The sequence below is a fragment of the Aulonocara sp. 'chitande type north' Nkhata Bay genome, linkage group LG5 (assembly GCF_057382095.1).
Source record: "Aulonocara sp. 'chitande type north' Nkhata Bay isolate Kocher_YH1m ecotype deep benthic linkage group LG5, A_spYH_male_GT1.1, whole genome shotgun sequence".
In the NCBI taxonomy this organism is placed as follows: domain Eukaryota; kingdom Metazoa; phylum Chordata; class Actinopteri; order Cichliformes; family Cichlidae; genus Aulonocara; species Aulonocara sp. 'chitande type north' Nkhata Bay.
Window position 1 is genome coordinate 45,812,909 of NC_141348.1, and position 12,517 is coordinate 45,825,425.

General features: G+C 39.0%; 1 protein-coding gene across 3 annotated transcripts in view; it reads left to right on the forward strand.

The window, feature by feature from the left end:
• The window catches only part of LOC147331486 (A-type voltage-gated potassium channel KCND3-like), a 97,387-nt gene that overhangs the window by 62,890 nt on the left and 21,980 nt on the right, over positions 1 to 12,517 (forward strand). For all 3 annotated transcript variants that reach the window (XM_086293839.1, XM_086293837.1, XM_086293838.1), the window contains exon 3: positions 9,862 to 10,024. In XM_086293839.1, coding sequence (XP_086149965.1) covers positions 9,862 to 10,024 — 163 coding nt within the window. The remainder of the gene's footprint in view (positions 1 to 9,861; positions 10,025 to 12,517) is intronic.

A 12,517-nucleotide genomic window follows, 5' to 3' on the forward strand; every position in this document is an offset into this window, starting at 1 on the left:
TTCCTAGTGCTTGTTTCCGTTGTTATCACACCATCTCCTGTTTGCCTTTAGTAGAAAACAGGAAGGTGAGCTTGTTTGTGAATATCAGTACGGCAGGTATAAGCTTGCAGTCCCCCCTGGATAGATGGTCAAGTCACCCATTTCTCATGTTCACTTCTGTGAGATTTAGTAGGGCAGATTGGTTTCAGGGTTGGCCCCGCACTGATGAGGGGAAAAGAAAAGGGTCGTAAATGTGTCCTGAAATGTGAAAGAGAGAGCAACAAACATGGTGGAGCTGCAGGGTGCTGTTTGACCTGTGAATGCTGCTTTAGCTGCAGGGAAAGAAAACTGCGGTAATTTTACTCATTCTCAGTACACAGCATCTCTCAGCAGTGTTTTAAGTTATTCATGCAGCTTTGCTATTTCATGATCTGTTCTCAAACACTGATGCAGTGTTACTTGAAAGGGTATAAAAAGCCCAAGGGCAACTCTTATACAATCTTATATTTCATACAGCAAATATTAGCGTGTTTTTTGTGCCTATTGACATTGTGTAGTTTGTGTTTAATGCAGTGTTAGAGTTAACGTTAGCATCTTTAAGTTCCTCGCACAGTTGTAGCCCATACTCTAACGAGTAAAGCATGTTTTCAGATTATTATACATTTGTTTTTAGTACATTTTTTAATATACAGACATTATAACAAAAGTGTTAAAAAAAGACTTTTTTAAGTCAACTCAAGTTTGCTTATGTAGCGCACTTAAAAAGCAACAGCTGTTGACTAAAATAATCAAATGACATAAAAATAAATGGCAAAATTTAAGACAGAAAAAATAGATTTACAGAAAAGTTCTGCTGGTTCAGCTTTGACCTGCCACAATTATCGCAGTGCATCAGTTATGACAGGATAGTTTGTTTTATTTAACACAAAGTTTTGGTCCTTTCATGTGTTTGAAAGAGGGCCTTCTCATTGTGTCTTTGTTTAGGCGATTGTTGGAGTGCCTGACAAAGTGGATTGACATTCTCTAAGCTGTGTACTTGTATCTACAATGAGATTATCCAACACTCATTCTTGTACTGTTAGGGCTATTCAGATTGAAGGCAGATTATATAAACATCATGCAGAGATCTTGTGTTAACCTGCGCTGTCACACAGCAAATGTGTGCCTCTTACCAAAAGCAATCAGGATTGAGCAGCTTAGCAAATGTGCAGGAGATTTATATAAATTTGTTATAGTTAATCCTTTAAAGACATGAAAGGATAATCCATCCAAATTACTGTTTTCAAAACTTTACATGTGCATGTGGCAGATTTAAAGACAATGTTTCCCATAAGGTAATAATAGCTGTTGCCTTATCTTTCAAAATTGCTACTTTATTTTAGAAAATGAATTCGGTCTCACTTTGTGGAATTAAAATAAACTTATATTATAAAATATGTCTTTTCATCCATGGAAACCACCTGAAAAACTGTTTATAAGCTGACAGATGACTTGTTAATTTTAAATTAATTGCTCCATTAATTGCTCTCTGTTGTCCATCTGCAGATGGACAACAGAGACATTTCACTGTTTACAACGTGTAATGAATTTCTTGAATAATAATGAACTCAAATTTAGAGCCCTTTTTTGCCAAGTGCTGCATTCTGTGTCATTACAAGCACCGAGATGAGTTCTAGTTAAAAATAGGCTTTAAAATTTTTGAAGTTCGTTTTTCTCTTTAATTTTTCCTCTCACAATATAAAAAGACTCGGCAGTCTTGCAGCATCAAGGTGTAATTTATTTATTATATGCTGCTAGTTTAGAGTAGTCCATTAAATCAGTTCTGGGAATCACTTCAGCTGCAGTATTAGAAACAATTTACATCACTTTGCAGGTAGTATTAGAATCCTTCAGTGACCGCCCATCTGCCACTTTCTCCACTGCTTCATAAGTTGTATCTGCTGGGTGTTTTCCAGGTGGTTTTGATTTGCTTCTCTTGCTGTAGAGATTTAAAAGCAAAGAGTTTTGTTAGTTTGAGGTGTGTGTGGTGTATATATAGACAGACAGACAGATAAGATGCTTTAATTATTTGCTGGTGGCTCTATAGCTGTGACGTGGGAGCTTCCAAAAGTGGAAATTTTCCAAGAATTGCAGAGTTTTTCTTTGTTTTGTTTTGGCACTTGGTGTTGGCTTCATTGCTAAAAGTGGCCCATGTGAGAGTGTGTGCACTGATTGATGACCAGCAACAATGGTTGTTTTACAGATTTTCAGCGTATTTTTCTAGATACTCCCATAGAGGTGATCAATCTTCATGAATAGAAAATAGGAATGATAAATTAAAGTGTAAGCTCGGAGTAAACTGTCAAACTAAGAATAACACAGGCCCTGTATAATTAAGAACTAGTTTTGGCCTGTTTCCTCTTGTGATAATGATTTTAAATGTTCTTTATCACAGCTGTAACAATGTTGGACCTCCAAATGGAGGTTTGGCTGTGCCAAAGTCTGCTTTTCATAAGCAAAGCCATTCACCAACAATAGTGGCTTTTTGCAGCTTGTCCATTCGAATCTCTTTGATTTTATATCCATCATAACTATCTGGATCATGTTGTTCCTGTCACACGTTGCTGAAGCAACAGCAGCTTCTTTTAATAAAGTCCAAAACAAGCAATTTCAAACGATTAAACACAAGACTAAATAAATGATTTTTCCCACCTGCTACTGTCTTAATTTTAAAATGAGGCAGGAGGACAAAGCAAGGAAATGAGTCCTTCTGATGCAGATGTCCATTAACCAGAGAAAGGTTGTACTGCTGTGTTTTGTACCTCACTACACCATTTAGTCAACCTGTCACTGATCAGTTCACTATTTATCTTTTTATCTTGATTTATTTCATTTTAACAGGTGAAGAAAAACTAAAATGAATGCTTATCTGGCAGATAAGCGCCTGCCTGGCCGGTACACCATTGGTAGTATATTTTCTGACTGAGTTGGATGTTTAATTGATTATAATTGAGTGAGGAGATTTATAACTTACAACATTTGGAATTGCAGCTGTCACATTTCTAGCTCCCAGTCTGCTTCTCCACTCAGATGTGAAACTTTGCTAGTATGCAACTTTTTATGAAACAACCATGGAAATTGAGACATCTCAAATGCTAAAAGTAAAGACATATTAATTTCTGTTTTTTTAATGTAATTTTATTTATACAGCATCAAATTACAACAACAGTTGCTTATAATAATACCCCAAGAAAACCCAATCTAACAAATGACCACCTTTGAGAAAGCACTTAGAAACAGTGGGAAGGAAAAACTCCATTTTAACAGGAAGGGGTTGGCTCAGGGAAGGGGTGGTCATCTGCCACTGGTTGGGGGGAAGAGAGGGGGGAAAGACACACTGTGGAAGAGAGCCACAGATTAATAATAATTCATAATTAAATGCAGAAATGTATATAAACACATAGTGAGTGAAAAGAAACAATGCATCATTTGAAGCCCTTAGCAGCCTCGCCCTATTGCAGTGTAAACAAGAGATGAATCGAGGTCACCTGAGCCAGCCCTATGCTTTATCAGAAAGGAAAGTTTTAAGCCTAATCTTAAAAGGAGAGTGTCTTTCTCCAGAATCCAAACTGGGAGTTGGTTCCATAGAAGAGGGGCCTAAAAGTTAAAGGCTCTCCCTCCCATTCTACTTTTAAACACTCCAGGAACAACAAGTAAGCCCGAGAGTGAAGTGTTTTATTGGTGTGATACGGTACTATAAGGTCATTTAGATAAGATGGGGCCTGATTATTCAAGACCTTTTATGTGAGGAAAAGAATTTTATATTTAATTCTGGATTTAACAGGGAGCCAACGAAGAGAAGCCAGTATGGGAGAAATATGCTCTCTTTTTCTAGTCTCTGTTAGTACTCTCTCTGTAGTATTTTGGATGAACTAAAGGCTTTTAGCATAACCAAGTAAAAGTTAATTACGATGGTCCAGCCACATTAGTGTTTTAAATTGTCTTGCTTGGCAAACTATTATGTTTACAACATGATCTCAGAAATAGGTTGTGAAGCGTTAGGCCACAGAGACCGCTTGGCAGGCTCTTGGCAACCCCTGCACACTGGAGAAACATGTCTATTCACTGGCCAGTTGGCGAATGGTCGTTACTGGCAGCATCTAAGTGAAATTGGTTGGATACAGGTGTATGGTGCTGCACCACAAGCCTCCTTGCAATTGCTTTTTTGTCAGCAGATTGCAGCATTTGCCCATAGTGTGCATGCTCTGTGCAAACTGTCCAGGTACTCCCCAAGCAGAAGTGAATCATGGCTTTTGAAATGTGTTAGTTACAGCAGTAGAAATGCGGTAACTGAAGGCAAACATTCTACATTCGGCTTTGTGTCACACTTTTTCCAAGTTTCACTATCGCTCAGCGAGTAGTTTGCCACTGTTGGCAGATAAGTCAGCGTCTTCCATCCACCTACATGTTACCATGGTAGCCTGCCAGTAAGCAAAGCAATGATGGTGCAGCACCTTTTTTGCAACCACTTTCACCTAGTGAAAGCAACGACCAGCAAGCAACCCTAACCACCAAGCAGTGGTTGAATACAAATATTAGGCCTAACCGAAGGTTGCAAGGTGTTGCTGACTGGTCTCTAGTCCTGTGTAAATGAGGCCCAACAAGACATTTTTGATATACTGTTTATTACTGGAGTCATGTGATTCCTCTAGACAGGGATTCAGATGAGAGAAAATACTATGTTCTTTGGTAGTTCTTGATTGACCTTTGAGATAATTATCCTTGTAGTAGCACTAGGAATAAGAATATGAAAAACTAAATATGAACAAATCCAGTCAGAAAAGACTGAAAAATTACAGTTTTGTTATTCAAACACCAAAAATCTCTAAACAGGAAAAATAATACATTCCCTTCAAATACATCTGCTGCACCCTTGAGTGTTTAGGCACAACTTCTGTACAGTATTGGCACCATCTCCCACAAGAAGAAAGTGACTTCATTGAAATTAATGAGGTGGCTGAGTTTTTACAGACACACAGATAAAATTGTTCTAAACGTAGCTTATGGAGCATTGGCACATGAGGATATGCAACATTCTGTGGTTTTAGATAATTTTTCACCCCCAGACTGATCCAGTCAAATCATCAGCAATTATTTGGAAGCAAGTTTAAAAAAACATTTCCACCAGAATGGACCTTTTCATTACAAAGTATGTTTCTATTTTGCACGGCAGTCAGTCATCACTGTGAATGAAGGGGTGCCTCCATAATGAAAGCGAGGTCAAAATCCATTGATGCCAGCACAAAAGTAACCACAACCCTTAATTCATTAAGTGTTTAGGCACCAATCTCTCTTTGAAACATGACGGCCTGATGTGAGCTAACTCGCCGCAGAGAGCTAAGTTTTGAATATTTCACGGTAATGCAGTTCGCAGTCGTAATGATATTTGACACATCGTAGCGGGTAAGGAACGTCAAACATTATTACAACAAAGCAGTCGGAGACAGCCAGGAGAATGTCGTCTCTCATCAGCTGACAGACAGCTCGCGAAGCGAACTGTGAAATAATTTGTCTCATTGTCTGGCAGCCAGGAGCAGGACTCAGCAACAATAACAACAAGCCCTGTGGTCATCTCTCCATCGTTTGTTAATAATCCTTCATTTTTCTGACTCTTCTCTGCTTGGTGTACGCGTCAACCTGCCTGCCAGGAAACATCATGAGAGAAAGTTCTCCTCAAAGAAAAAAAGAGCTGTTCGAAATTCAGTTTGGTGAATGAAGAGCAACAAAAATGTATTATTCTTCTTATGTGAACAGAAATAATAATTCATAGAGAGCCATCATAATTGATGATAGCTAAACCTGTCCCCTACTTTCATGCTGCTATGCCTTTGAAGTTTTCTATTTTGACAGGGATGGATAAAACACAAGCTCAGTATTCTTTGGTTTTTCACCACTGAGTCCTTTACTTTAGATACATACAGGTAGACCAAAGCAGGGTTACAAATTAATTACCATGAACTCTAGAAACTGGTTTAAATCACCACATCCTTTTCTATGAATCAAACGTACTGTAAATTGCGCAATGAATTTAAAATTTTTAATGGCAATTCTGCAAAATCGCTAAACTTGGCATGGACTACATTGACTTTATTTTTCCCAATTTATTTCAGTGTGGTTAATAAAAAGCAGTCTGTTCAATTCTTTTTTTCATTATATCTGACATTACTTCTGTTATTTCTGGTCTGAATCATCTGTCCTCGTCTTTACTGTGTAGAGAACAAAAATGGAAAGTCATTTTGAATTACGATTTGAGAAACATATTCTTCCCTACCTGCGCGCATTGACTCAGGCAGAGCGGACGGCTGCGTTTGTGATAATCCCTCATGTCTTCATTCTGTGCGAGCAGGAGGTGGGTAAGACTGGTATTATACTGCTCTTCGGGAAGGAGAGCAGGCCACGGTGGAAGCTTTAGGTCAAAAAAACAAGAGTCAGAAAGTTGGAGAGCATCCCTCAAGAGGCCCAGTGGTCAACAGTGCATGGGTCTTACCTGTCATAGGTCTCTTGGTGTCGAGAACGCAGTGGGGAGGAAACTCTGGAGCCAAAGAGGCCAAACAGTCAGAGAGGAGGCAAAAAGGGTCTTTTGACAAGTGCAAGTGTTCCAGTGAAGCCTAGAGGATTAAAATCAACTCGGTTCTTGAGCCTTTTTTAAGTGACTCTTATGTAAATGGGTTGACCAAAGTCAGAGGTACTATATGCAGCATAGTCCTCTCTGTTTTCTTCTTACACAAAAAAGTGCACAAGCAAACACTGGTGAACATCGTTTCATGTCACAGTACTTAAAGTCGATGTAAGTATCCTCTCCAGGTGATGATTTTGTGTCTCTTCTCGCCAACTTACAAGCACGTCCTGGAAGTCCGTTATTAAATCAATTTGTTGCCCCAAATGCCATCATGGCTCACAGCATTCACCAGAGAGTACACCTTGGCTTCTTCCTCGCCTCAGAGCCCACTGGCAAGGCTTTGTTATGCCTGGTCTGAGCCACATAGATAGCACTGGTCCTATCTTTCTGCTTCTGTCCACCTGTCACAGCAGTCATTCACCTGTGTAATCAAATTATCAGGGGCCCAAAAGAAGCAGACGACAACAGGCATTAAAATAGGGAACAAAGAAAGGAGAAGAAGCAAAGATTTCTGTACAATGCTATGTCCAAAATTATATAACTGCATATTATTGATGTAGTAAATCAGTAATAAATACCTAGACCAGAAGCAATGAACCAACAAAGAACAATTGACTTTTAATTTCCCTTTAGCTGTACAGAGCTCAGTACTCTTGTACTTTTTTCATTTAATAAAAAGTATTTATAATTTATCTGAAAATTGAGGAGTGTAAAGACAGAAATAATTAATGTTCCTGCATGCATGTGATGTTGTTTCCACTCATTTTGTGGCCAAGGACAGGGTTAAGGTTCAGAGCAGCAACAATGATGTGATTAAGGACTTTTAGCTAGCACTGGTTGTGTTATTTTTAACATATGACAAAAGCAGATTTTTCATAATTATAGCTGAATTGATTTATTTTTACTTGAGGTATTCTAGGTTTATTTAGCTTTAAAATTAGCTGTAGCTCATATACTTTAACTTGTCTTTCCCGTTAGTTCTTAGATTTACTTTTTTTCTCAAGGTCATTTACATACTAATGGAACGCCCACTGATTACATTTTCCATCCATTTTCTTCCCCATATTCAGTTCAGGGTTATGACGGGGCTGGAGCCTATCCTAGGTGTCATAGGGTAAAAGCCAGGGTACACCCTTGACAGGTTACTAATCTATCACAGAGTTAACAGGGAGACAGACATTCACACCTATGCAATGTTCCTCTAATTTTTCATGTGTCTGAGCGAACACACAAACTCCCTGAGCGATCCCTTGGACCACTGTGAGCGACATCAGTCTGTCATAGCCTGTCAACCACGTTGATTAGCTGCGTATATACGAATGTGAATCGCATTATTGGCTGGACTATGGGATAAGGTGGCATCGTTCTAATCCCATACGGGAGCAGCCAGTCACTTACTGACTAACACTGCAAAACAGAATTGTTAAAGTATTAATTTTAATTTCAATTCAGGTTAGATTTTTTTTGTGCGCAACGCAGATTTTCTGTGCGCAGAGACCGTGCCAGGGGTGCGCAATTGCGCACGTGCGCAGCTTAGAGGGAACATTGCACCTATGGCTAATTTATCATTTAACCTAACATCCATGTTGAAGCCAGAATACCTGGGGGGAACCCATAAAGGCACAGGGAGAACAGCTAGCCGCCACAGAGAAGGTCTCAGCAGCGAGTGGATTTGAACCGTGTGGATGGCTTTGAAAACACTCGCTGTTATACTGCCGTTCTGACTAATCTCCGAAGCCAGAAGAAACCATTGTTGAGGGGAAAAAAGAGGAAATGCCAAATTACTCACGAGCAAGACAAAAAAAAAATCAGTGTGAACATGTCTTGTGGAGTGATGAATCTAAAATTTTAATTTGTGGTTCAAGTCACTGTCAATACGTCCCGAGGTCAGTGTCTACGGCTATCTATAACAGATAGAATCTGCATTTCAGCAAATGGTGGGGATCTTATCAAAACTGATGAAATTATGAACAGAGAAAAGTGCTGTCAGATTTTGATCCACCATGGAATTCCATGTGGAAAATGCTGGATTAGAGAAAACTTAATTTTTCAGCATGACAATGATCCCCAACACTGCCTATCCCTTAAAAGCATAGAGTGTCTGGAGAGAAAACACACACATGGAGCACTACCATTCATGCACTGGCCTCCTGAGAGCCCGGACCCCAACATTATATATAATATTTAACAGTGATTTAGAGAGAACAGACCAAAAGACAGCCAATATCCAAAGAAGAGCTTCAAATGTCCTTCAAGAAGCCTGGAGAACTTTTCCCGAAGAAAGTTGTGTTGAAGAACAAAGCTGGTCATACCAAATACTGACTTTCAAGCTTATTGGAATTGTACAGACTTTGTTTTTGTCTTATATTCTGTTTCAAATTATGTTTGCCCATGTTTCAATACATCACTGCATCTTAAAAGGTGATATCAGTTGTGTGTTTAAAGCATATATCCCACTTTAATAACAGCATGACAAGAATGTTTCTGGCGCTTGTCTTAACAATTAAATTTTCAAGGTTGAGAATTGCAATGCGGAGCCAGTAATTGCACTGCATTCAAGGCGCATAATTCAGTTGTGAGCAAATTTCTTTAAGAAACAAAATGGAAAATAGAAAATCAATTTGCTTATTTATTTACTATCATAAAAAAAAACTTGGCCTTCATCGGAGATCTCTGTCCAGAAGAGCGCAGTCCTGGGAACAGGACTGTATATATATATATATATATATATATATCTCACAGATTTTACGCTTGCATGTCGTATGCGTGCTACTTCCTGTTTTATTTTGTCAGTCCCTCGTCTCATGTGCCTTGTTTCAGTTTTGCTTCTGCTATAGTGATGTGTAACAAAAGTCCAGACTTTAAAGGGGAGTCCTTACAGTTTTCCACTGCAGTGTTTATTCTGTATTTTTTGACCTTTCTGATGAGTGGCAGGCAGTGTGAATTGCTGCTTTGTCTACAGTAGCAGAAGCAAGCACCACAATATCAAGTGTATTCAAAAACTATAGCCTTTCTTTTAATATGCCAGCTTTTTTTCACATCAGTCAACGAGCAAGGACTTTTTATACAAAGTGTTTTCTTTTCTTTCTTTTTTTCTCGTTTCTTCATGCACATATTCGAAACACATTAAAACAGGTGCATATAATTACACAGTAAAGTGCATTTGAAACTATGCATCAACGTTCATCTTTTTCCTAACCTTTCTCATTTATCTCCTTTTGTAGGTATGGGGACATGGTGCCAAAGACAATTGCTGGAAAGATCTTTGGCTCCATCTGCTCCCTGAGTGGCGTCCTGGTGATCGCTCTGCCCGTCCCTGTCATTGTCTCCAACTTCAGCCGCATCTACCACCAGAACCAGAGAGCAGATAAACGGCGTGCTCAGAAGGTACAAGTTAGTGTCTTTTTCTCATGTGCTTCGACAGGGACAACAATGAATATTAGGGGTGCAACGATACACAAAATTCACGGTTCCGTTCAGGTCGATACTTTGGTGTCACGGTTCGATATTTTTTCGATAGAAAAAAATGTTCATGCCTTTTTACTTTGTCATTTATTAAAATTATAAATATATGTTTTAACTCAAAAGTACAGTTTTTAAATTTAATGTTGCTGAAAGTAATAAAAAAATAAATCTATATGATCGAGAAATCACTCATCTTTGGAAAAGAGAGTTTGTTACAGAGAAATGGCTCTTTCCAAAATAAAAGCTATACTACACGCTTCTTCTGGGCTATATTCTCAGCAGAATATTAAACATATCAGGTCCCCATAAGGAGAATCATGTGCTAACGGCTGTCTAAATGACTCGGGTAAAGTTTGTAGCATGCTTGTTGTTTTTGTCTGCTTCCACTTGTCTTTGCACTAGGATGATGTCGGCGTAAATGTGCAGTCATATTCGTTGTGTTCCCACTAGTGCTGTCAGCGTTAATCTCGTTGAAATGACGTTAACGCCACAACACGGCAAATCTCCGTTAACGAGCTACGGCGGATCGCCACGTGCATGGGGCTGGACGGCATCAACACGTTAACGAGCAAACTGCGCTAACACACTAGGTCCCACCCATGTAATTGAGCATTGCGTGGCACATCCAACATACTGTTTTACTTTAGTCCATGACGCGCTTACCTTCAGGGTCATACGTCACATGAAAACCAAAATAGTTCCAAACACCAGATCTGAATGAGGGTGGGGGAGGTTCAATTTGCCATGTTGCAACGAGAGCTCTGTCTCGCTAGCTTGCCCTGCGGTCAGTGCGTCACTGCGTTCGGCTACTCCGCCTAGGCTGCACTGTCGAGCGCAGATCCACTGAGCGCTCACACAGACAGCATCGTCAGAAGAAAAGTTGATCAAATAAATTAAAAATTTTGTATTGTTCGATACACATGCGTACCGAACCGAAAGCACTGTATCGAACGGTTCAATATCGATACGAGTATCGTTGCACCTCTAAGGAATATGTGTGGCTGAAATCAGTGGCTGTGTTAAATCATGTGCAAATATTACCAGAGGAGTGCATGCTCTTTATTTTCAAAAGGCCGAAGTTGTAATGCAATATGACACATTAATAAATTAATGAGAATAAATGGAAGGATGAAGTGTTGAGTAAAACTTTTGGATGTGCTGTACTAATAGTTAGTCCTAAAATGGGAATAAAAACTTTTGAAAGCCCTTTTGTTTTATTCACATCATTAAAATAATGGATGTGAGTTTAAAGATCTTGATGACAGATGAGTTTCGTTCATATGGAAGGCACACGGGTATTTTTACCAACTTAAAAAAAGGTGCTGGTGAAAGGGACTGACCCCAATTAGGAACTGTACAACTGCTTTGCGAATGAATGTCCTTCACCATAATTCATCCCACATTTTTCAGCACCATCATACACACAAGAAATGTGTTGCCCTTCAGATGCACATTAACATAACATACTTTTAGACACACTCACACACAAGTTTCTTAGACACACACTAAGTACCAAATGTTAGCCAGCCATTCACTACAATTCCCCCAGTAGGCTTGACCTTTCTATGGGGCTAGATAAGAGCGCTATTAAGTTAGAGAGCAGCTGCTGATAGCTAATTGAGGAGGGAAAAGTGTGATTTGAATCCTTACTGATATTAGAATCCTAGGTGTGTGGTTTTCTAATTAATATACTGATTTCAATCAGTTCAAACACAACAGCATGGGCTCTCTCGCACCTTTATTGAGTCCAGTGAGGCTCAGTTCTGAGTAAAATAGGTCTGATAGAGGTAATGAATTGGTGAACTGGTGAAGTTGGATTCATCCTGTTAGATCAAACCTCAGTCAGTCTTGGTAATATTTACATTCAAGAAATTGAGAAAAACCTTGTGTACTTAGATCTGGTTTCATAATATTTTCGAAAGGCTGCCCAGTTGTGTATGTTTCATAAAAATATGACGCACTAAATAATTTTATCGTGTCATTGCTACTTTAAAACACTGTTTCTCACTGATGTAGTATACAGAAAATACAACCTCTGCAGCACTTCTTCTGTAACACTTTCATAACAGATGCGTAGTTACTTGTTCATTGACAGAATGTCTATTGTTTTGATATTGACATGCTTAAGTGGGCATGGTCGTACTGTTGCTAAGCAACAGCGACTGACAGTAGGGCTGACCAAATATACTCCATGACCCAGCAGCTTTTTTTTCCCATGCATTTGTTGTGCAAGTTGCTTTTTATATTGATCTTGAAGGATTTTTTTTTTAGATATCATCTTTCAGTGGTTGTAAAACATTTTTAGACCACAAAGGGACCATAAACTCTTCACACTAATGAAGTTCTTTTAGCTTTTTGATGCTTTTCAGGCTTATAGTGCCTATTAAAGCAGTGAGGAGGCTCTCTGGGAAACTC